We start from the raw sequence: 25,632 nt of genomic DNA on the forward strand, positions 1-25,632 counted from the left end.
CTCACATCAGTTTCCCCCCTACGGCTGGGGAAAGCATCCGATTGCTCATAAAGGTACACACAGGCCTTTCCCGAGTTTGGTGTGGGAAGCGGGGCCTAATGCTGCCAACTGCCCCTCTCTGATCCTCCCTGATCGGCCCGTCTCCTAGCCAACGGTGGTGGTTCATTTCCCCAGGGCTCCTTCCTGGATGTCTGAAAACTTTCTCCGGAGTTCACTTGATTACTGATGAACTCATTCCAGTGCCAGGGGACGGAGTCAGGGGTACCAAGTGATTTCCAAACATCCACAAATGGCGAGGTTCCCCTCCCACACACAAAAGTACTGCCTGGATATGGAGAAGACAAGGCAGCCCCGGGGATGCTGGCTGGGGAGGTGGGGGGCATCCTTCTTTTTAGAAGTCTGACTTGGGGTGAGGCCTGGGGATGAAGGGGGGGGGCGCATGTTTGAGACGCTTTCTCCCTCCCCCTCTTCCACTCCCACACAACCGAAAACGAGGGGAATCTGAGCAGGCTCGGGCCACCTGGGGAAGAATAGTTCATTCCTGCAGGGCCAAGAGGGGATGGAAAGTTTGTTTTCAGAGTGAATTTCTCCCCCTCTTCTCCGGAAAAAGACGTCAGCGTCACAGACACCGGCATTCAATGAATAATAAAGCAAATTTAAACAGGACACAAATTCAGCTCAGAACTGACAGCAACCTGAGCCTTATATTCTCCTAAAAGAAGGGAGGTATAAACAATATGTATCCCCAGGTTTGGCTAAGGTCCTTTCTTGGTCCTCTTTACCTTCCTCAGACTCATCTTTTGCCAGGAGAGGGGAAGTGTCTCTTGTGGAAATGAGTCTCTGCCCCCCACTGCCCTCAGCCCCCAGCCCATCTCAATGCCATTATATATATATATATATAATAATAATTATTATTATTATTATTTTGTGGGTCGTGGGGCTTGAACCCTGGGCCTGGGCGCCGTCCCTCAGCTTTTCACTCCAGGCTAGTGCTCTACCACTTGAGTCACACCCTCCACTTCTGGCTTCTTTTGGTGGTTAACTGGACGTAAGACTCTCATGGGCTTTCTTCCCTAGGCTGGCTTTGAAACCGAGATCCTTAGATCTCAGTCTCCTGAGGTGCAAGGGAGGAGCTATCGGAGTTCCTGGAAGGTTCAGCCATTTGCCAGGGCTCACTCACCTTGTCAATGCCAGAGCCAGGGTTCGAACTACTTCCAGGGAAAGCAGGTACCCAAGCATGTGAGCACACATTTTCCCAGGCCCATGACTAAAAGTTTTTGGGAACTTGGATTTGCTCCTGAGGGACATTTCATGCAGGTAAGCATTTTTCCTGCTCCCCAAGGGGGAAGGCAGGCCTCAGTGACCAGGCTGGTTGTTTTTCATCTACTTGGGACCCTGACCTCTACGAATTGCAACATCTAGGTCTCTCTGCCCTCCTGGAATCGGCCAATGGGAGGAGACCCAAGCCCAGGCTCAGGCACTGGCCTAAGGGAGGCTGGGCTTCCCATTGGCTGATTGCTGAGGTGCTCAGCAGCAGCCCTCACAGGATATAAAAGGCTCTGGTAGCTTTCTGAGCCCTTTGTCCAAGTCCTGCCTGGTTCCTGCCCTCACTCCTGCCGCCCCTTCTTTCCATTGTTGTCAGCCCCGAGGATGTCTTCTTAGCTCTCTGCCAGTCCCTTAAGTCCTCCCACCCTTCTACAAATGATCTCATCATTAAATTCCTCCAGTTAACCCCTTTGCCCGGTGCCAGCTCTTCCCTGCTAGGGCCCCGCTGGGTAGATGACTTTGGAAAAAAGGAATAAAATAGGAATGCGTTACTTAAAGCATTTTTTTTTTTTTTTACCCAAGAGTTTGTTCAGGTCCTCCGGCGGCATGGCTTGGAAGGCTTCGTTGGTAGGAGCAAAGACTGTGTAGACCCCTTCCCGGTTGAGGGTCTCGGTCAGGCCTGCAGATTGAATGGCAGCCACCAACATGCTGTGAACACACAGGAGAAGAAGTGTCACCTGCTGGGAGGAGGCACACTTTTTTTTTTCCCCCCCTTCTTCTTCATCTCCCTCCCAGCAAAAGAGGGAATCAGTCTACCTGTCTTCTCCTCCCTACCCAGGTTATATACACATCACACTCAAGATGAGTGACCAGAAGTCAGAGCCCAGAGGTAGCGGGAGGAAGAATGTCAGAGCCACGGCCAACTCAGAGACTGGCTGGCTCCGGGATTGAGTTCTGGGGAGGACATGCCGGCAGGTGGCTGAAGTCACTCCACATGACAGCATCCACGGGAGGTGAGCAAGGGAGTTGGGAACAGAAAGAACAGGATGGGAATGCGAACTAACACCGGAGCCACAGTTCCGTAGGAGTAGATTCTGCACAGAGACTGGGAGACTCACCCCAGTTTCAAAGCCATCTGCTCCCAGCAAATTGGGGATTTTCCAGCGAAAGAGTAATGTTTTCTTGGGCCATCATAATAAAAATGCCCTCTCCCTCTTAATTCTCTCTCCCTTTGCGTCCCATTACAGGAAGGTGACACTCCCAGGAGGAACCCTGCTTCCCAGCCCAAGGTTTCAAGGTGACCTTCATTTTCTCCCTGTCCCAAGCCTGGAAACATCACTAGCATTAGGAAAACCCTCAGCACAGGGGTTAATTCTGTAGTCTAGGCTGGCCTTGATCTTCCAAATCAGGCAGGAATCTTGACACACAGTCCACAGACTTCTCTATTTGGCAGAAGCCCCACCCTGGGAGAGATTGGTTACCTAAAGCGATTGTCCCCCTTCAGGACGTCCATGACGGTCCCCATGGGAGGGGTCAGCATCCGGTCTATGGTGAACAAGGTCCCATAGCGCCCCCTCTTGTCGTGGGCGGCAATGCAGCTGTTCTCGATGCACAGGCTCTGCACGGAAGAGAGACAAAGAGAGGTTGGTTCAGGGCTGTGTTGATGGCATCGCTCCCAAGACTGGTGAGTGTGTGTATTACAGTCCATCATGAAGCCCGGGCCACCATGATGTATTATTCTCAGGACAGAAAACCATTTTAAACCTTTCCTCAAGGAAAGGAGAATCCAATTAAGACCCATATTGAGGAAGTCTATTGATAACGATCAATGACCGAAGCCATTGATTTATTTTTTTTTTTTTCGGCAGAATAGATGAAAAACTAAATGGAGTTGGTTGATCCCAGGCCTGAACAAGGTTGCGTTGAGCTTCCTGGTAGATATTCCAAGGTAGATTGGGATTTGAAGATAGAAAAGACACAGGAGAAAAGGAAAGGTAATCTTTTTGGAATAAGGAGGGGGCTGTAATTCTGTCAGGGGGCTGGAAGGACAGAAAACCTCCATCCCTCCTCCGGCCTTACTTCCTAACTATGCAGATGAGTGGGGTTTATACTAAGGATACCCACAAAAGGATATTCCCTAACCCTTCTGCAAAATCTCATTTAGTAAGAAATTACTTCTTCATTAGATTATGTAAGTCCTTGATTAAGAAGGACTTTTAAATGTTTTATTTTTTTATTATATTATTTAAAACATTTTTTTATTAATAAAACTTCTACAGCTAGGCACCAGTGGCTCATGCCTGTCATCCTAGCTACTGAGAAGGCTGAAATCTGAGGATCACCATTCAAAGCCATCCTGGGCAGGAAAGCCAGTGAGATTCTTATCTCCAATGAACCACCAGAAAGCCGGAAGTGGCACTGTGGCTCAAAGTGGTAAAGTGCACTCAGAGATAGCACCCAGGCCCTGAGTTCAAGCCCCATGGCCGACCAAAGCAAAGCAAAACAAAACAACAAAAAGCCAACGTCTACTTCTTAAGAGTTGAACCAAAGAAAGCACGACTGAAGATGCAGCACTCACATTACGATAAACAAACACTCTCAATTTCTTGCCACCCAATGTGTCCAGAGTCTGTCCGTGGTATAAGTATTTGGAGGCCAGTTGGTCTTTTACTATGTGGTTAAGAAGCAAATTCTTCATGTGGGCATCAATGCTAGGGGCTCCATCTGTAAGACAAGAGGTAGTTAAGGGCCAGAGAGATTGGCTCCCCGGGTAGAGAGAATGATGAGAGACAAAGAAGGTGAAAAGCTGTCCTTCCTTGAGTTTGGAAATGGAGACTGAGAAAGTGAGCTGGGACTGCTAATATTTCTGAACATCTCACATCTTCTGCAGAAAACAAAACAAAACAAAACAGCATAGGTGTAGGGCCCTTGGAGTTTCACCGTAAGAGGAAAGGCATGCACACAATTTGGCTCCTTCCCTTCCTTGCCCGTAGCTGCGGCCTAGCGGGTCTTCCCAGACTGCATATTGAGACTTGACCTTGCAAACAGAAAGAGCAAAGGATGCTCGGCTCTCCTGGCAGATGCAAAGCCTTGCATTCCTAGGCAGAGATTCCTCCAATGCATTCTTGGCTCTTGCAAAACCAAACAAAGATTAAGTCTGAAGTTTCTGCCGGGGTCACATCTAGCTGAGTTAGTTGAAAAGCCTGCCATCCAAGGGCTGTGGCAGAGCAGAAGAGTTTCACAGAGGTGGCTGATGGGGGGTGGAGGGTGCTTTCCCCACGTTACCTTTGAATACAGAGTTCAACGGGGCCAGAAGGGTCAACCGCTCATTTCCAGAGAGATGCGTGCTCAGGCCAGCTTGCCTGAGAAGGTCAACGGTTGTGGACACGTCCGATTCTGCTGCCAACTCAAACAGGGTCTTGGCTGCCGAAGGAGTTCAAAAGCGAACAGTGTTGTTTGCGCTCATCATCTGTGCACCCCATGGCATGGAACTCGGCAGCAGGAGCAACATCTTGTGAGTCAACAAACCCTCTAACCACTGCAGGGACCCAGCGGGGTTTGTGTCAGCCTAGCCACTGGAGAAATGAGGGGAGCGCAGGGCTGGCTGTGGGCAGAGCCATCCCAGAAGGGGCCGGGGTGGCTCCAGGCAAGGCCGCATTGCCTGTGGGGTGACTGAGAAGCCTTCAAGGCCAGTGATAGCTCCCACCCGAAGAGTGTTGCTTTTCCCTGTGAGATCCCTTCTCTCCTGGGTCATATGGAAGCTGAGTCAAAGTCCAACCAGTCGACCTCTCTGGGTCAGTGCCTGGGATGGTTTGGACACTATGGCGGGAAGGAATGCTCTGGGGTCAGGAAACAAGCCTTGTGCTCAGCTACCAAAGGCAGATCCAAAAGGGCTCTGGGGCCCTTCAGTGACTCCCGGGGCTGCCTCAAGTATCTCCTCAATCTGCCATATGCCCTCCAGAAGTTTTCTGGCTGGGGGCTGTAAAGTGGGTCCAGGCAGGGAAGTCCCCTGAACGAATCCGTGAGTCCCCCCACCCTCTATCCCCCCTACAGTCTGGTCACCAAAGGATGGCAGAAGGGATGGGAGGCCGGGCCTTAAGGCCTGGCTTTACCTGAATCTGGGATGAGCAGCTCATCGATGAAGTGGATCACGCCATTGGTGGCCAGGATGTCTTTGTTGGAGATGATGTCCTTCCCGTTGATGGTCAGCCTGTCTCCGCTGCAGCCCACTTCCAGGGTGGTGCCCTCCAGGGTCTCCATGGACAGCCCTGCTACAATGGCTTCGGCACACATGGCGGACTTCAGAATATGGTTGTTCAGGAGGTCTGAGGGGAGGGGTAGAGCAGGACACAGGTCAAGTGAGAGCCCAGTCAGGCCTGATCATTCGGATCAATCTCCAAATGAGGCTGGATGATGCCCAGATCCTTTTCTTCTCCAGCTTGCTACGCTCTAAAACCAGAGCTGGGGCTCTGCCGTCAGCCTGCCTGAGTTCGAATGCCATGGCTACCAGGCCAACCACCCAGCTTCCTTGAGCCTCATCTTCTTCATTAGAGTAGATGACAGCAGCGTTTGTCTTCTAGACCTGATGTGTGAAGCACTCTGCACGTAGCCTGACCAAAGAGTAAATGGCCAAAGCTATGTCAGCCATTGGCTGTGAGCTCTGGACTGTACGCCGAATTCTCTTATTCAGGACTTCAGGGAGAAAAGAAAAAACTCAAGTGAGCTTACTCCTCTAACTCAACTGACCTTGTTAAAACAGGTAAAATGAGGCAGGAGAAGGTGAAAACTGTACTGAAGGATAGTTATGAAATATTTGTTTAATTTGGCCAGGTTTTGTTCATTTTTACCCAAGGATCTACTAGCTGCTGCCACGCGTTTAGAGACCGGGAGTGAAGGGAAATAAGATGCATGGCTTTTTTTTTTTTTCCAATCCTATCCACTGTACCTGTAAATAATAAATACAGCTGCATGGCTACATGTCCAGATGTTATATTTGGGGGAGAGGCTGGGGAGGGGGTTCCCTGAAAAGGCTCTTACAGGCTTATGCACAGAAGAAGCCCCAAGGAGGGGAGAGGAAGGCATGCCCCCCACCCCCACCCCAGGCTGGGCAGGGTTTCCAAGGCCCCTCTGTCTTATATGCTCACCACAGAGGCGAGTTTTCATCTGTCCCTAAAGTGTAGGAACCAAAACTGCGCTGTCACGGGCAGGAGGAAGCGGAGGCCCGCACTGGGCTGCTTGAAACTGGCTTTGGAAGTCAGTGCTTACCTGATCCAGCCAGACAGAAAGACAGAACGGCAGGAGTCTATGGGTGGGGCTGGGAGTATTGCTCAACCGGTACTGGATTTGCCTTTCTAGCAAGAGGCCCTGGGTTCAAGCTCTAGTACCATGAAACAAAACCAAACCCAGCCCTAAGGGAATGACGTTTTGGGGAAGTTCTGATTCTCAGAGAAGGAAACCAAAGCCGTGGGGTGAGATCCGGTGCAGGTGATCTGTGGGTAGAGCTGGGACCAGAAGCCACACTTCCAAGGAAACACATACCAGGCCCCAGCTGCTACCTGCCTGCCTGTCGGCCTAGAAATAACAGGAGACTGACAACAGTGGATCCACACCCCTCTTTCTTCTAGCACGAAGCTACAGCACCCCGCAAAAGGACCTCGCTTTGAGCATTACCAGTTATCGAGGAGGATAAAACTAATATGCAAAAGACCTAAATTAGGGGCTGGGAAGGTGGCTCAGTGGTAGAGCGCTTGCCTTGCATGCCTGGGGCCCTGGCTTCGATTCCTCAGCACCACATAAGCAAAAAGAAAAAAGCCGGAAGTGGTGCTGTGGCTCAAGTGGTAGAGCGCTAGCCTTGAGCTGAAGAGCTGAGGGACAGCGCCCAGGCCCAGAGTTCAGGCCCCACGACCGGACCCAAAAAAAAAAAAAAAGAGACCTAAATTAGGGGTTGTTTTTTCTCCTTCTACTTTAGAATAAGAAGATCTGATATCTCCACATGTGCTGTGTACAGAAGATGGTTTTTTTAATGGGTGCTTATAGTTCAGACTTGGAATGTCCCCCAGAGCCTGGCTGCTCTATGGGGAGATTGTGAAAACCTTAAAAAGTAGGGGTGCCCTTTAAGAGGACTTGGGATCCAGGTGTCTCTTCCTCCCCTCAGACACTCCTCCCCTCTTCCTCCCCCCCCTACCCCCCCCCCCTGCCCCCGCTGCTAGCTTTGGGATAACTTTGGGTGAACAGTCCTAAAGCAAAAGGGCCAAGTGACCATAGACTGAAACTTCCAAAACTGAACCAAAGCAAAGCAAACCTTTTGGCTTTATAAGCTGACCTTCCTGGTTATTGGATACAGTAACAGAAAGCTGACTAATGCAATGGGAACATGGCTCTTAAAAAAAAAAAAAAAGACTCCAAGTGTGTTAAGATAGATGCATTTACAGCTTACCTCCTCTAGGAAGCCTGGAGCTCCACCCCCAACCCCAGGCTGGAGCTCCACCCCAACCCCCCACTCCCCCATCCACCCACCCCAGCCCTCACTCCTACTGCCTGAGTATCTTATACTCACTAGATTACATCCCAACAACCTGCTCCAGTTTGCTACCCTCCAGGCTTTCATTCCTAGAAGGCACAGATGGAACTGGATCCAATACCAGTTCCTGGCATGGAACAGACAGGCACCAGAGTCACTTGGCCGCAGAACAGATACCATCTGTGCTTTCAGAAATAGGCCCTTTCCCATCCCTGTCTGGCTAGAATGTTTTAAATTTATAGGGTGTCTGAAAGGCATTAGGCATCTGACGTAGTCCATGCCAGGGCGGGTTTAAATAGATTCAAGAGAAATGAAGACATCCCTGGATTGTATTTGGTAGTGAGGGAAGAGTGTGACTGGGGGTACACAGGGAACTTGGGGCCTCCTCTCCTCTCCAGGGGTCTCCGGCCTTGTCAAGACAACTTACTGCTCAAGGTCCTTTGGAGGTCATGGAGATGAAAGTGGCCTGGCCCTCTCCCCATCTTCACTCCCTTCTACGCTTGGTCCTCCCATCCTTCCATCCCCTCGCTTAAAGGGGAACTGGCAACGGGTTTATTTATTTATTTTTTTTAACTATAACGCTGGCCTACCCATGAAGCTCCTGTCCAGACTTCAAGGGTGGACGCGGGAGGCGTTGGGCGCTCACCTCTCAGGGCCTCTGGGTCGCCCAGGATCCGGTTGAGCGTCTCGGCAGGGATCTTCTCAAAGGCCTCGTTGGTGGGGGCCAAGAGCGTGAACTGACCTTCGCCCTCCAGCACGGTGTTGAGCCCCGACGCAGCCACAGCAGCCTAGGAGGATGAGGAGAGGATGAAGGGCTTCCCAAAGGGTCTGGCTTCTCCAAGACCCTGGCCAGTCCTCCCTCCGAGAGGGAGAGAGAAAGTGGGTTGCAGTTCCCCGCTTGCCGCGGCCTGATCTTGCTCTGCACTCCAGCCACGATGGCCATCTCTCTCGGGCATTTGATAAGCATGCTGTCTTCCTCTCTACCTCCACGTCTTCGCCCCTACCATTCCCTCTGCCTTCCCCTCTTTCACTTCTATTCCTCTGGGAGACAACTAGGCATCTCCTCTCTGGCCTATGGGCCCCAGTCTGCCTGGTATCGATGCTTTAGCTGTCCTTCTGGTAACTGCAATCTCAATTACCTAAGGGAACTCCAGGTAGAGAGGTCACTTGACCTCACTCCCTGCAGAGCAGCCAGGATGATCCTCTAACAGCTGCGTCTACTCTCAGGATGGACAGGAACTCCTCTGCACATCAGGCAGGCCTTGAAGGACGCGGCCAGGCCACTCTCTTCTGCCTGCCTTGCGCTCTTCCCTGTGGTCCACAGACCTCCTCCTTACTGCACCCGTCTCTGATCTCTCCTCCGGCCCTTCCTGCCTGGCTACGGCCCTGCCCCAGTGCTGTGTGGAACAGGTCTGTTCTCATCCTTCGGCATGTCTTTCCTGGCCATCCATCTCTCTCCTGCAACTTTTGCTCACCGTTGACATTGCTGACTGCACAATACTTTTATCACCACCCGTGGCTCTTGGGTTTATGTCTGTATCTTATTTGTCTCCCCAGGGATAACTACAAGGAAAAAGTGTGTCTTGCTTGCTCACACAGTACTCTCGCACAGAAAACAATCTCCAGGAAGGAGCAGGTGCTTCCTAAGCATGTGTTAGAAGCAGCAAAGATGGGCATTAGGAAGTGGCAAAGGGTTAGAGGGAAGGAAAAACCTAAATAGTACGGGGAGGTTACTCAATAGGACCAGCTGTGGTTAATCAAAATATGTGCCACTGACTCCGAGGTCACATTATCCCCTTTGCAGACCACCCCCCCCCGTCCTCTGAGTGACCTCCAAAGTGAAGACAGAGGAGAAGAGCTTAGAGATCCTTTGGGGTCCTCTAGAGTCTGTTAAGAGCTATTCCCCCACTTGCTGAGGCCCATGGATACCAGCCGGCCTCCGTGTGTTTGACTCTGTGTTGGAGATCTCCAGGGAGGGGTCGCCCCTTTCCCACTTGTGTCCTTTGTGGTTAGGACATGTTCCTCGAATCAGGGCAAAACCCCTGACAGGGCAGCCTGCATTCACTTCCTCCTCCCATGCATCGGCTGCCAAGAGCAACGCCCCACTCACCCCTCCGGGTTGTAAGGCAGAGGCCTGGGCTGGGCAGGGGGTGAAGGAACAGTAAGTATTCTTATGCCAGTCCAGGAAGCCAGTCCAGGAGTCAGATCCCCAGACTCCCAAGTTCACACTGCACCTCTCTGCTTGGTTGGGGAACCAAGGACTTTAGAGGAACAAGGGTGTGCAACTCCACCTGGGAAACAGATCTGGAAGAGAGAGGCTTTCCCTCAACCTCACAGTGCAGGCCCAGGGCTCAGAGACCCGGTCCTGCTGCAGGGCTCAGAGGACCTGCTGCAGGACCCAGGGTCCTGCATTTTTCCCAGTGGAGCCAAAGAAAGGAAAGCTTTATGGAAGAGAGGACAGACAGGCGTTTCTCAGGACAGGTGGAAGCGAGCACTGATGAGTGTTTCCCTGCAGGAAGGGAAACTTCTCCTACAGAAGCAATCTAGCCAGGCCCCTCTGCGGAAGCTGTGCGTCTCCGGCCCGGGCCTCACCCGCAGGGTCTCAAAGGTGTCCTCGATCTCGATGATCTGCTGGATGTTGTTGGTGACGGTGGAGATGACCTTGTCGATGAGGTGCACCACACCGTTGGTGGCGTGGTGGTCGGCCTTCAGCAGCCGGGCACAGTTGACTGTCACAATCTGCCCAGAAGAGAAGCAGGAGAGAACAGTTATCTGAGCGCTGGTGTCCTAGTGACTCAGGAGGCTGAGGTCTGAGGATCATGGTCCAAAGCCAGCCAGGGAAGGAGTGTCTTTGAGACTCTTATCTCCAATGAACCACCACCACCAAAAAAAAAAAAAGAGCCAGAAATAGAGGTGTGGCTCAAATGGGACAGAAGGCCAACCTTGAGTGAAAAAGCGCAGGGAGGCAGGTACCCAGGCCCTGAGTCCAAGCCCCAGAATGCGCGGTTCACACAAGAGAGTCTGGAAGCTTCCCTGTGCCCCGGAGGAGAAAACAATGCTCTCATAGTCACTACCAGAATGTAGGCTCCACCTGCTATGGGACAGAAGATCCCGGGAGAAGGCAGCCCGGGAGACCAGGCATGGTCCACGGCTTGTCACACTGTAGGACAGATCCCAGAAAGCATCCCCAGCCTAACGGGCCGGGAGTGGGGACAGAGGCCAGGGCTGTGGGATGGAGGGGGTTTTTCTTACTCCATTGGGGTAGTGGTGGATCTGGATGTTGGAGTTCTGGTACATGGAGGTGAGCGACATGCCGTGCTTCAGCTCATCGGTCAGCACCCGCCTGTCCACCATGTGGTAGCGGAGGGCATTGAGCAGCTCGATGTTGACGTTGCTCACCAGGGAGTCCAGCACTTCCTAGAAGGAAGGACAGTGTGACAATGGCTGGGGGGGGGAGGGGGAGGGGATGGGTCCCTAAGCCCCCAAGGCGGGGGAGGGTGCCTACAACTCTTCTCGCCCTTTCATGGGAGGGCAGGGCGGAGGGAGGGAGGGTCATCTTACCGCAGGCAGGGAAGCCCAGGCTTCATTACTAGGAGCGAAGATGGTGAAGCTGCCCGGCCCCTCGATCTCAGGCCTCAGCTTTTCCGTGCGGTCTGTGTACAGCTGCGTGGTGGTGGAGCCCACAACTCCCAGGGTCTCGTAAAGGTTGGAGAGTGGAAGGGCTATGTAAGCAGAGGCAAGGGAAAGAATTGGCCTGGGTTGGGGGAGGGTGTGGGAGTCCCATGCTACTCAGACACACCTGCTCTCTCTCTTTAGGTGAAGAAGAACCAGGCAGTGAGTCCCGAAGCTGGGGTGCCTGACACTGTGGCTGCCAAGCGTCTTAGAAATTGACTCAGTAGGCCGGGCGCCAGCGGCTCACGCCTGTCATCCCAGCTACTCAGGAGGTTCAGATCTGAGGATCGAGGTTCAAAGCCAGCCCAGGCAGGAAAGTCCATGAGACTCTGATCTCCCATGAACCACCAGAAAACCAGAAGTGGTGCTGTGGCTCAAGTGGTAGAGCACTCGCCTTGAGCTGAAGAGCTGAGGGACAGTGCCCAGGCCCTGAGTTCAAGACCCAGGACAGACCAAAAAAAGAAATTGACTCAGTAAGTCAAATGCTGCCCCATGTGGATCCAGCTAATTGATCATTTCTAATCACTCTATCGCAGCAGAGCAAAGCTTTTGTTGAGATAATACAGGTGAGAATGTACACCAGGAACAGACATCTTCATCACCAACTAGTCTTACTAGTTGCAACAAACAACTAATGCCTTCATAGCTTACACACAATGGAGCTATGTATTTGTGAGGTACATCATGCATTTGTAGATCACAAAATGTTTCTTTTTTACAAGGTGTCCTCAAGTTGAGAGAGGCCTTCTCAGACGGTGAGTCTAGCGTTCATTTCTACTCAGTGCACAACATGTAAAAATTGAACTATGTGCTGGGCGCTGATGGCTCACATCTATCATCCTAGCTACTCAGGAGGCTGAGATCTGAGGATTGAGGTTCAAAGCTAGCCTGGGCAGGAAAGTCCATGAGACTCTGATCTCCCACGAGCCACCAGAAAACCGGAAGTGGTGCTGAGGCTCAAGTGGTAGAGCGCTCGCCTTGAGTTGAAGAGCTGAGGGACAGCGCCCAGGCCCAGAGTTCAGGCCCCACGACCAAACAACAACAACAAAAAAATTGAACTGTGTGACTTGAAGGGAGGGATGGGGGAGGGGGAAAGAGAAGAATGATGGGAGGGGGTGATACTGACCATGACACACTGTCCTGGTTACGTGGCTTACGGAATTGTAACCTCTTTGTACAACCACTTTATGATAAAAACTAAAGAGGATCTGAAACCAGGCTCCCAGAGCTCGAATTCCTCTACAGGCCAGTCTCTGAGTCCCCTGTTTACCTTCTAACTCGAGTCATTAATATCAGGACCCCACCCATGGCACCCACAACTACGGTACCCTCCTTGTGACTTTGTAAGTGTGACGCTGTCTTCAGCCTAGAGCAAGGCTGAGCTCAAGGCCATTTGCAGGTTCCTTCTTTGCCTCTCCTTCTGCCACATTCTGATGGGCCAGCCTCAGATGCAGTGGGAGGAGGAGGCATTTGGGGGGCATGGGGGGATTCGGTCCCATCGGCTTTTTGAGGGGTCTGCTCAGGAGACATAAGGTTTCCTCCATGCCCTCGTGGACCTAGAGGCCCACTCGCTCCTCATTCTGTGGACCCCCATTCAGATCCGGCTGTCTTCTCAGTGTTTAGCCCTCTCCTGTGCCTCGCCCCTCCGGTCTGCCCACAGGCAAAGCCCAGTTCACTCACCTGCTGGACAGCCTTTCTCTCCTGGGACTTTTTCATATCCAGGACAGCACTCGTAGCTGATGACTCTGTAATCAGAAACACACACCTGTCAGGGAGTCCTTCACTCTTCCTCGTGTCCGTGGGCCCTCTCCAGGCAGAATCCTCCGGTGCAATGTTCTCCTCTCGGGACCTCAGTTGGTAGAGATCATGACGGTGCCTCTCCTTCACAAAGAGCTTGTTGCTCTTCCTCGGCCTGGTAGACGGTTCCTGATAGCTGGCCGCATGCGGAAAGCCAATTGGGAAGCCAGACTCCAGCGATACACTCAGTGATGCGATCAGAAAACATAACTCATCTAGAAATGGACCTTCAGTGCAATGCCAGGGAACTCTGATATTGGCATTCTAGAAAGGGAGAGGTGAAGTTCTAGCTCTGAGCCTGACACATCCCCAGCCAATGAGTCTCAGTGTCTTCAACAGTAAGGTGTAGGTGTGTGTGTGTGTGTGTGTGTGTGTGTGTGTGTGTGTTAGAGTCATGTGGTTAAATCTCTTGTGCTCTTCTAATTCTGATTTAACAACCCAAAGGGCAGGATACAGACTGAATTTTCCTCAGTCTTCACAACCAAGCTTTAAAATTAGAATAAAACAAAGACCGTGTCCTGAAGGTACTTTTCTACTTATTTAATTAAAATGTTTTTTTTTTTAATCAGTCAAAACACTTTTTTTAACGGATGGACACTGGTGGCTCATCTCTGTAATTCTAGCTACTTAGGAGGCTAAGGTCTGGAGGATTATGATTTCAAGCCAGCCTGGGTAGAAAAGTACAAGAGACTCCATCTCCAAGATAAACAACAAAAGAGTCAGCATGGCTCAGGTGGTAGAGCACCAGCCAAGCAAAGAAGCAGAGATTTTGGTTTCTTATGGTTTCACATTAAGTTCCCCAACCACCCATCTCCTTCCACCATCCCACTATCTTTCCAGAAAGCAACCAGTTGGCAACGTTCTCCACACTTGGATAACCAGCAGGGCACAGTTTAAATCTTTGAAGTCATCTGTGGGGAAAGCTTAAGGCTTTCCCTTCCCCTTGCTCAGATAAGCCCACCTAGGGGGGCACGGCCACTATCTATCTGGAGGTCCAAAGGCATAGCTTCTGCAAACTCTACACAATTGTAGGCGTCCCAAAGTCAGAGAATTTCACTGCGAGAAAGGGGGAGCTCTGAAAAAAATCTCCCTCTAATATCGACTTAACGTCAAATCTTCACATTCTGCAGCATGAGCGCAGTCTAGACCTGCTAAGGTCTAGCGCCAAATGCAAAACATGCCTATCTTCCTTTCCCTTCCTTCCCTCCCTCCTCTTTTCCCCCTCCCTCCCTCCCTTCTCCCCTTCCCTGCCTTTTTTTTTTCCTGGTTAATCTGAGATGGATTCTCATGCTTTTCTGTCTGTGGCTTCAAACCACAATCTTCCAGATCTCAGTCTCCTAAGTAGCTAGGATTACAGGCGTGAGTCACTAGGGTAGGCACAGATACGTCCTCTGGGACCGGAGAACTCAGGCTTGCATTGTGGCTTTCTGTGGCGCCAGACTTGTGCATGCAGGTAGGTGGATGGCACCCACAGCCTTCTCCTCACAGAGGAGACTCAGCCTTCGAGGCTGCACACAGCCTCCTCCATCCCAGGGCTCTATCCTGGCTAGCCTTGTGCCAGGAAGCTTTCTCCTAATCTTCACGCTCTGTCAGCATCTCCTTCCCCTGCCTTCCCACTGCCCGGCCAGACATCTCTGTAATTTCTAAGAACCCAGAGAAGCAGAAACTATAATATTAGGGAGAACCTTGATCAGAATGTCCTACATGGGCTGTCTAGATGGAAGTCTGGCCCACCTACTCAGTGTCTACTGTGCCTCGCTCAGTGCTCTCTCTGGTCCTGAAGAGAAAGAACAAGACTCATGAACCCCTGTCAGCCCAGGGGCTGGATTTCATGCCATCTGTCTCTGGGATAGATGCAGAACAGGATGAAAAGCACGAGGTAACTACAATCCCCTGCGGTTCCTAGATATCCCTGCGCAGGAAGGACCACTGTACTGGCAGCTAGACATCATCTCATCAGGCAAAGTTTCTCTGATTAAAGCCCCCTCCCCAGCTTCTCCTTTGCTAGCAAGCAAAAACACCAAGTCAGAAATAAATACACTCTCAAAGACAATGAGCTACTGTTCCAGCTTCTTGGGGGCCGAAGAACAGCTCAAGGGAGAAAAGCAAGGAGAAGGTGCCTGATTTCAAAGGGCACCAGAAAAGAAAGGGGGCAGAAATCTGGCGGCAGCCCCAAGTCCCCGTGTAGGGATATTAGCTTTCCTCCCACCTCACTTCCCACCTATTTTCTGTGAAGTTAATGCAAAGCTAAAGCAATCGCTTGTCTTCCAGAGTTTGCTGTGCAGGTTTGGCCCCCGTTCTGGCTGTTTTAAGTGCTTGGGGATTAACTAGACTGCAGAAGATGATGAGGCAAGGAGCCGAGAAGCCAGTCTCCCGTGACAGAAGGCAAATGTGTCAGTGTGCCCCGCTTTCTGAGAGCTGCCACAGAGCAAAGGCAGAGCAAATCGCGTCTAGACACGGGCACGGCCAGAAGACTTCGTGGCCCAGAGGGGTTCATTTCTCCACTGCACCTTTCCCAACACAGCTGAGCTGGTCTTTGAGGCCCCAGACGGGGGGCAGGTGGGAATCAGTCTCTAGAAGACTGTTCATCAGCAAAGACTTCTTGCCACTGTGGTATCTATCCATCAGCTCAGATAGGGCTGAGGATGGAGACTGAGAAAGAGTGGTTGAGTGTTTCCATGGCAATTGCCATATGGAGTGGGTGGGTGTTTGGGGGACTTGTGGATGTGGACTAGGTCTCCCCAGTTCCTATGCATATCGCCCTGTGCACAATTGCGGTGGCCACAGACCAGTGCATGACGAGTTTAAGCAGGATGTCCAGGTTCCCAGGGCCTCTGCCTTCCTATATGCAAACAGGCCAATGACTGCCTTGTATTAAACCCACAGAAACGATCGTGAGGACTGGAGAAGCTTACAAAGGCGAAGCACTTGTCAGCTGCTCAGTGCTCGGCTGTCCAGCTCCTTCTCAAACAAAGCCAAAACGCTGCAGGTGGAAACTTTAAAACGGAGGCCAAGTGAATCACTTCACTGAAACCAACGTGCTAACCTGAGACCACTGATTGAATGCCCTATCACATACTTATACACTCGGAAGAGGTGGGCTGGGGGCCATATTCACACCTCAGGTTGGCTGCCTGGACCCAACACAAATGTATTATGTCAGAAGTTGGTCTCCCTAGGCTAAAATCTTCTGAGGTTGTGTTCCTCCTAGAAATAATTTATTGCAGGAGCAAACCACTTCTTGCTTTTTTCCAACTTCCAGAGGCCACTGCATTCTTTGGCTTGTAGTCACATCCACCTTTACTAGCATAACTGGTCCGACTTTTCCCATGCGGCCTCCAACCTACAAGGATTCTCACGGTTACACGGGCCTCACCAAATAATCCGGGATAATCTGCTCTCAAGATTTGTAATCACAAAGTCCCCGTTTCCACCACGTAAGGGAACATTTACGGGCTTGGAGATTGGAAATGTGGACAGCTATGGGGAACGCTTTGCTTTAGTCAGAGCATTCGGGTACATCCTCAACAGAACAAAATTCCATGTTAGCTAAACACCCTTTTCATTTACAGAACAGTCTAGAACCTTCACGACTTCTCAGGGAGGTTGAGTGTATACCTAATCTCTGTTACCTTTGAACTGGTTATTCTGAGCTAATGGGAGGGGGGGTCCTAGGTGGTTGCACAGACAATATGAAACACAAAAGGAACCAGGCACCAGTGGCTCACGCCTGTCATCCTAGCTCCTCAGGAGGCTGAGAGCTGAGGATCGCGGTTCAAAGCCAGCATGGAGACTCTTATACGTGAGACTCTTATCTCCAATAAACCACTCAGAAAGAGAAAACCGGAAGTGGCGCTGTGGCTCAAATGGTAGAGTGCTCGCCTTGAGCTGAAAAGCTGAGGGACGGCGCCCAGGCCCAGAGTTCAAGCCCCACGACCCACCAAAAAGACTAATAAAAGAAACAGAAAAGGGGCTAGCGCAGGTCTAGGGATGGCTTAGATGGTTTCTCACCATCTTCTTTTTCTTCCTGGAACCAAGATTATGGGATGTAGAAAAGGGAGGAAGAGGATGACACCTCTTTAGCTTCCTATCAGATCTCTCTGAATGTCCTGACCAGAATGACTTCTGGGAAAACAGATCTGCAGACTGATGGAAAAGCTCCACCATCGCCGGGCTGGTTTCAGCTGAAGTTCAGTCTCTGACTATGAACCTAGTGCTCAGGAAGTGTCACTCTTTCGCCCCTGGGCAAAGCCACACTTGCTACTAGAAAAAAACCAAACAAAGAATGTGTCCTTCCTGCCAGCCAGCTGCTCTTGGCTCCAGGGAACAGCTTCTGTACTTGTGAAATTCTACGGCTCGTGACATCATTTCAAGGCATGGGGAAGGATTCCCGCACCCCTGACCTGCTGGCACTCTCTGACGCTTGAACGATGTCTGAGGGCCTAGCATGACTGTGACATCTCCATGATGTCACCCCGGTCTGGCTTGTCATTCCCTCAGGCTCATCCAAAAGAGGACCGTGGAAAAGCAGCCAGACTTCCTGACCACAGTTTCCTGCACCTCCTCACCAGTCCCCACATGTCAAAAACAAAAAACAAACAAACAAAAAATGATGGCTACCAACCGAGCCAGGCCCCAAAAATCACCAGAGGAATGCTCTCTGCCCCCCATGAACCTTCTGTGATTGTGTGACTCTGGGTGCTCTTTAGCATCTGAAATAAAAGTTAACGAATGATTTAAAAAAAAAAATCAACCGAGAATAAAAATTCACTCAGTCACTAAACAGGGGTCCACCGGTGGTGATTCCATTCACATGCTGCGCTTTGGTGCTTTGGTCCCAAGCACTCCGTTCTCAGATCTCTACAGAAATGCAGAAGAGCTGAGGACAGAGCTGAATCACAGGGCTGGGAAGGTGGCTCAGTGGTAGAATGCCTGCCTAGCATGCACGAAGCCCCGGGTTTGATTCCTCAGTAGCACATACACAGAAAAAGCCAGAAGTGGCACTGTGGCTCAAGAGGTAGAGAGCTAGCCTTGAGCAAAAGAAGCTCAGGGACAGTGCTCAGGCCCTGAGTTCAAGCCCCAGGACTGGCAAAAAAAAAAAAAGCCCTCTGTCCATGCTGGCTGGCTCCACCACCACCACTACCACTGTGCTTGCATTTCTTAATCTGTACCAGAAAGTCACTCTTCCCTGGATTACATCACCCGTACCCGTCACACACCTCATTCTGGCTACAGGGTAACCCCAGTACAGGCTCTCAGGGATCAGGTCCCCCTGTACCAGAACCACACAAAGCTATCGTTAGCGCTTGGGGAATAACCAAGCTGAGTTCTCCCCTTATCTTCTCCGGAGTTCTTTCCCACATCAGTACCACCTTCCTGAAGTAGCACAAGATGTTCCAGGAAGGGCCTCTCTTGTCCTGAATGTTTGTTTGTTTTTTAAATCAACTCATGTTTTCCTATCCTCATTTCCTCTTTTTTTTTTTTGAAGCTGCCCCAAACAGTTGGATATGAATATCTTTTTTTTTTCTTTTGGCTTTGTGAGACCAGGTAGATAGGCTGGACTGGGTTACTGTTATTATTTTAATTTTTAAAATTGCTATGATACAGGGAGATGGACAGAGGGGTTACAGATAAAGAGCAGATTTCTCTGTGTGTGGGGGGGTGGGTGTGGTTGTGGGGTTCTGAACTCTTCAGCTCAAAGTGAGCGCTCTACCACTTGAGCCACGGTGCCACTTCCAGTTTTCTGGTGGTTCCTTAGAGATAAGAGTCTCATGGACTTTCCTTGCTGGGGCGGGCTGTGAACCGTGATCCTCAGATCTCAGCCTTCTGAGTAGCTAGGATGACAGGCGTGAGCCACCGGCGCCCAGCCAGAGTATATTTCTTTTTTGGACAATGCCACCCCTTCCCTGGGACTGGGTTATGAATAGGTCTTGTCTCACTCAACTCTTACGTCTCACTCCCTAACAACATGTGCATCCCTGTCTTCCTTTGCCTGGTGCTGGATGAAGGTGCTGGCCCTCCCTGTTCTCAAAGCCAAACCCACACCAGAGGAGAGGCCTTGATCACCAGGGTGCTCTGTGGTTTTGCTTGTCTTGGCACACATGGAGCAAGAAACCAGCAGCGAGAACCACGGAGCCGTGTGACTCATAAACCAGCCACAGAGACAGCTGGGACTACAGAGAAATGTCACCAAGCTCCTGTTCACTCTTGGGGCCAGTGTCCCAAAGCAAGACACAGCATGGCAGGTGTGCCCTGAAGCCAGCTGACCATTACAGGTGGGTGGGGCCTATTTTTAGAGAAGCCTGACCTGACCAAAAAAAAAAGGAGGTGTTCTTTGAAATCTGGGTTCTGAGATCCTGATGAGCTGTTCACTTGGCAGTAGCCCTTTGGTGGCCTTCCAGGAAGCAATTATGTGAATCCCGCTTTGTGTTTAATGAAGTAATTAATTGTTTGAGGAGATAATGCACGTACATAAAGGAAGCGATGGGTAATTACTGAACGTGTAATTATTTTTTAACCTGGGCGTCATGGAAAAGATGCATGGTATGGAATCTGCATAATCCTATTCAAAAGAGCAAAAATTATTGCTGAGCCTCTGGTTTAGTTTTTTTTTTTTTTGCTAAATCCCAGAAGGTATGTTCTAGCTCCCAGAGCTGGGGGCTCTCCCTGAAGTGGTCCTGTTGCCAGAGTACTGTTGCCACTGGGGTACAGGCTGGGTGAAGTCCAGCTCCCTTTTTAAAAAGCCCCCATAAGTCCCACAAGAGCCACCCTGGTTCACATCTTCTATTTGTGTGGTCCCATTCCAGGGTAACAGTAGCCGCTAGCATTTACTGAGCAGGGACTATGTGCCGGGTCTCGTATTTATTCTCTCATGTACTAAATTATTTCAGTGACACACCAAGACTGGTCCTGCTGTGTCTCCAATTTTACAAACGGAAGTAACTAGGGATTTTAAAAGATAAAACCTTCCTCTGTAAGTGGCAAAGCCAGGTTATAGGTCTGAGGCAATGTCCTGAAATGCTCTGCTGTCTTTTTTATTTTTTTTTACAGGTGTTTATTATCTTGGATTTGTAATGGGAGTAGTTATCTCTTTAAGGTAAATTTACCAACAAGCTTTCTTTCCCAGAGATGTGTCTGTGGTTTGTCCTTTAAATAGTCAAACTCGAGAGAAACACACACACACACACAGAGCTTTATGCTTCTGGGAATGTAAATCATATTTGCAATCTGATTTTTGTTTGCTTGCCAGTCCTGGGGCTTGAACCCCGAGCCTGGGCGCTGACCCTTAGCTTCTTTGGCTGAAAGCTAGCTCTCTACCACTTGAGCCACAGCGCTCCTTCCGACTTTTTCCGTGTATGTGGTACTGAGGAATTGAACCCTGGGCTTCACAAATGCTAGGCAGGCACTCTACCACTAAGCTACCTTCCCAGCCCAATTTGAAACCTTTTTAAAAGATGCAAAATCAAATCATTTCCCCCCGCCCCCCCGCCCCTCCTGCCCCACCTTGGTAGGCTGGTTGGTCTTGGATGGTTCCAGATACTCACGTTGATTTCCCGCAGATTTTCCTCTGGTACCACTGTTTGCAGTTAGTGAAGTACTTCTTGTTGGTGCCAATGAGTTTCTGCACAGCGCACACATTGGGTCTGCAAACGAAAGCAATGGTGTTAGGCGGGTCGCGTGTCACCCACCTTGATGTCTGACTTTTCCAGGTCATCAGAACTGTCTGGAGAGGAGGAGAGGCAGCATTTCAACTTCAGCTCCAGAGGGTAGAGTGTGGGGTGCCATCTACTTAGTCTCCATCAGAGCTCCCCCTCAAATACGAAATCACTCAAGTTTGTCTTACATATTGATATAATTTCATGTAAGTATCCTTCTTAGGCATATAGGTTGTAGTTATGTGTAAGTGGTTTGTTTTGTTTTTTTTGGCTTGAACTCTGGGCCTGGGTGCTGTCCCTGAGCTTCTTTTGCTCAAGGCTCTACCACCTTGAGCCACAGCGCCACTTCCGGCTTTTTCTGTGTTACGTGGTACTGAGGAATCAAACCCAGGGCTTCATGCACGCTAGACAAACCCTCTACCGCCAGGCCACCTTCCCAGCCCTAGGCATCTTAAAGAAATTCTAGATTGCACATCCCGGACTGGGAAAATTTAGCAAAATCCAAGTGGTTGGTTTGTGAAGCAAAGAAGCTTTGAGAGATGACCTAGACCTGGCCTCCTCCCTGCCATCTGTACTCCAGTCTCAGCAGCCCAAACGTGGCACCCCAGTGTGCGTCTCAGGGCCTGTCCTAGAGGAGAGGAGGCCGCAGCTCCTCCCTCGCAGCTCCACGCCCAGACGCGCTCTGCATGCCTAGACCAGCTGCTGCCCGGATCCCCAAGCCAGCCATCATGAGTGTCCACCCTCCGCTCCAGGGCGCACAGCCAGCAACTGTCAGGGCCCTAACACCGGTGCCTTCCCATTTAACTGTTGGTTATCCTTAGACTCCCCCAGCTTCAACTCCATTCTCTGAGGAATACTCCTGTTTGCATCCTGTGGCCTGGGATGCAGCGTGGGTTTGATGCTGGGTACCCCAAAGAGGTGGCTGTCTCCTTTTCTCTGACTATCCCCCAAAGAACTCAGAGGGCAGAGTTGTGCTTATGCTGGGGGTTGACATTCTGTGGTTGTGGGGGGGGGGGCAGGGGGGAGTCTGGCATCCTAGAAGGTGTAGGGGCTTGGAATGAACTTGTGGAAAATACTGCTCCATGACTACCTGACTCAAAAAGACCCTCAGTGATGGCAGAAAAGGAAAGGGCGAATGTTCTCAGCGTCTGGCGAGAAGCCTTTGGAGCCTCAGGATTTCATGTAGCGTGTTTTATTCAGTTGTACCCTCTCCCCTCCAGAATGGTGTTCAGGTCAGATCATGGCAGGACCTTTATCAGGAGCTCCTGGAGCTGTGAGGGGATTTCCGGTCATCTGACAGGAATCGTTAAGTCAGAGAAGGCAAAAACAAAAACAAATCCCACCAACCGAGCAGGATGTGGTGGTACCCTATCTGTCATCTTGCTACTTTTAGTAGGCAGAGGCAGGAGGATCTCAAGGTTGAAGCCAGCCTGGGCAAAGTGAGTGAGAGCCTAATTCAAAAATAAAATATGAACAAAATACCGGGGGCGTGGATCAAGTGGTAGAGGGCTTGCTTAACGTATTCCAGGGCCTGGGTTCAATTTCCAACACTGTAGGGGGTGGAACAAAAAGCAAAAACAAAATAAAGCCGGGCGCTGGTGGCTCACGCCTGTAATCCTAGCTACTCAGGAGGCTGAGATCTGAGGATCACGGTTCAAAGCCAGCCCGGGCAGGAAAGACCGTGAGACTCCTATCTCCAATAAACCACCAGAAAACCAGAAGTGGCGCTGTAGCTCAAGTGGCAGAGCGCTCGCCTTGAGCTGAAGGGCTGAGGGACAGCGGCCAGGCCCAGAGTTCAAGCCCCATGACTGACAAAAAAAAATAAAAAATAAAAAAAAATAAAATAGCAAGTAATGGCTTTTGCAAGACCCCTTGTGCTCAGAGAACTCCAGGTAGCATTCAAAAGACGGACTATTTCTTCATTATCAATGCCTTGGTTCCTTTTAAAAAGCAATCTACGGATAACCTTGGATGCCATAGGCTTTTCCAGGTAGACACTGATTTTTTAGTGATGCCTATACCCAATGTCCTTCTCCTACCCCCATCTTGTGGGTACACTGGTCAGTTCCCAACACTTCAATCAGGTTCCTGGGGAGTTGTTCATTCTGGCCCTTTACTTCTCTGCCCTATCTCTTCTATTATATGAACATTGCCTCTGGTCCAACTTTTTATACAACAGGAAAGGTGCGTGGGCTGAGAGGTACAGGCATGTTTGGGAATGGACAGAAAAACCCGAGGGTGGCCCGACGCTAGTGGCTCACGCCTGTCATCCTAGTTACTCAGGAGGTTGAGATCTGAGGATCGTGGTTCGAAACCAGCTGGGGCAGGAAAGTCGGTGAGACGTCTCTCCAATAAACTACTCTGAAAAAGTCAGACGTGAAGCTGTGACTCAAGTGGTAGAGTGTTGGCCTTGAGCAAAAGTAGCTCAGGGACAGCGCCCAGGCCCTGAGTTCAAGTCCCAGACTGGTGTGTGCATGCGCACACACACACACACACACACACACACACACACACACACACACACACACACACACACACACACACACACACACACACACACACACACACACACACACACACACACACACCAGCAGATCCCAGCAGATTGCTAAACACGGGAATTCTCTATTTGCTGCCTAGGAATTTGCCAGTGAGTTCCTAAACAACCCCTGAAGAATTCCTGTCAGCCATACTCCAGCCCTGAGTCCTACGCATGTACAACCCAGGAAAGAGCTTCTCTCTGACCAGGCAGGACAGAATTCCTGCCCGTGAATTCCCTGCCATTTCTGTGTGGTGCTCTTGAGTGGATCTGCAACATCCCAGTGCCGTTTCCATCGCTCCTATCCTCCGTGACAGGAGCAGAGGCTGGGGGGCTGGGGTAGGGGGCAGTCAGGATCCCCTCCCTCACCCATCAGGGGTGTGGGTGGTAACCTGTGCACACAGGAAGTCTATGCCGAAGGGTAATCAAAGTGAGCCTTCCACTTCACGCATAATGGCCTTACTGTTCGTCTTGGACCAGAAAACCGAGTGCTTGCAGAAGTTCGGTCCGGTGTTTGGTTGTTGGTATTCCATGGTGTGGTTGCATTTTTACTTCTCTTTCAGTTCTAATTTTTTTTTTCCCCTTCCCTATAGGCACAGAAATACAGCTGGGAGCCAAGAGGCCGCATGGCAGTTCTAACTTCCCACCAGCTTCCTACTTGTGCACAGCCACTAAGCCGCAGGTTCACCCTTTATACAACGGGAACAGAACAGATCTCCCTGTGCTGGGGGTGGAGGGAACACAGTTGTGGTGGGAGTGGGGGGGGGGGGGTCCAGGGCTGCTGGCGAGCAAGGCCCAGCCATCATTTTTCTCCCTCACCCATTTAGAGGGAATGTCAGGGCTTAAACTAGCATTGACACTTCAGCTCTCACTATGAATAAAGAGCTGGAGCTCCAACAAGGTTGTGCATCTGCATGGTGTACCACGCCCATGTGTGCAAGGCCAGCCTGCCTCGTGGCATTTGGAGGGACAGTTAGATCAGAGTAAATGCAACTGGGCCTGTAACTGTTTTGGCAAGGCTCGAGTGCATGCCTGCGAACACCCCTTCCCAATGCTTTTCATTTGCCATGTGGTTCAAGGCCCGCTAAGAAAAAAAACAAAAAATCTTACCATTGAGCGACGTGCCCACGCCTTTTTGAGACAGGGTCTTGCCCAGACTGGCTTTGAACTTGTTAGCCTCTGCCTCAGCTTCCAAAGTACTGGGATTACAAGCGTGAGGCACCATGCCTGGCTCTGAAACTTCTTAATCATTCTGTTTATCACAGCTTACTACAGTTTTGGTTCTTTCTTCCCCCCTTTTTTTTTTTTTAACCAGCTGCTCTGCAAGAAGTTTATCAAGAGGATCAGCCAGCAGGAATATGAGGAGCAGTGGATCTAATATCTGACGCTCGTATTTTTGTGTGTAAAGGCTCTTAAAATAAAAGCTCTATTTTTTTCCAGCTGGTCAGTGTGTCTCTGGGCTCTGAGGTGGCCAGGTCTGCCTGAGACCCCGATCTTGGCGCCACCCCTCACTACTTTGATTACCCTTCACCGTTGGCAATGCACAGATTCCATTCTTGTGACAGGGCTGCAGGCAGGCATACCCACTCCTGACTTAAGAGGTTCGGAGGCAAGAGGAACAGAAACCTCTCAGGCACGCCTACACAGTGTGCAAGTGAGCTGAGGGATGGAGAGGGAGCTGGTGTCACCTTTTGACTCTGAGATCTCCTATCCCCTGCATAGTCCCTCTGCCCTCTGTGCACAACAGGCAAGTCGAAGATGATTCCCTTACTTCCTAAAGCCGGGGGGCCCCCCTGACCCCGGGACACCCCTAGGGAGTTCCTCCTTCCAGAAGAAGGCGGAGCGGGTGGCAGCAGCATGGCCTGACTTGATTTCATTCTGCAGGGTAGCCAGCCTGGCACCCAGCAGCTCAGGCAATGCCCTGAACACCTACAAGGCCAAAGGAGACTGAAAAGTCACCAGCAGTAGAAAAGCAAGGTAATAAACAGCTCCCCCGGGCCCCCTAAAAAAAAGGAGAGCCTGTTCCCATGCCCTGGTGTGGGACATCAGCTCTGTGACCCTCAACACTGTGTTTGGGCCTCAGGACACACCTGCCCAGCCTTGGGGGTGGGCACTCTGCGTGGATGGTGAATGCCAGGCCTCTGACAGGGTCCCACCGTGCTGGGAGGAAACCCTACCAGACG

General features: G+C 50.8%; 1 protein-coding gene across 1 annotated transcript in view; it reads right to left on the bottom strand.

Annotated features, from left to right (window-relative positions):
- Tgfbi (transforming growth factor beta induced) overlaps positions 1-25,632 on the bottom strand; it is a 31,847-nt gene that overhangs the window by 4,629 nt on the left and 1,586 nt on the right. Inside the window, exons 2-12 of the mRNA XM_042671321.1 lie at positions 20,800-20,898; positions 13,139-13,203; positions 11,348-11,508; positions 11,039-11,203; positions 10,379-10,525; positions 8,433-8,574; positions 5,379-5,591; positions 4,552-4,689; positions 3,845-3,990; positions 2,748-2,884; positions 1,844-1,974 (exon numbers count right to left, since the gene is read on the bottom strand). Coding sequence (XP_042527255.1) covers positions 1,844-1,974; positions 2,748-2,884; positions 3,845-3,990; positions 4,552-4,689; positions 5,379-5,591; positions 8,433-8,574; positions 10,379-10,525; positions 11,039-11,203; positions 11,348-11,508; positions 13,139-13,203; positions 20,800-20,898 — 1,544 coding nt within the window. The remainder of the gene's footprint in view (positions 1-1,843; positions 1,975-2,747; positions 2,885-3,844; positions 3,991-4,551; positions 4,690-5,378; positions 5,592-8,432; positions 8,575-10,378; positions 10,526-11,038; positions 11,204-11,347; positions 11,509-13,138; positions 13,204-20,799; positions 20,899-25,632) is intronic.

The sequence above is a fragment of the Dipodomys spectabilis genome, unplaced genomic scaffold (genome assembly GCF_019054845.1).
Source record: "Dipodomys spectabilis isolate Male_0828 unplaced genomic scaffold, ASM1905484v1 ptg000611l, whole genome shotgun sequence".
NCBI lineage: Eukaryota > Metazoa > Chordata > Mammalia > Rodentia > Heteromyidae > Dipodomys > Dipodomys spectabilis.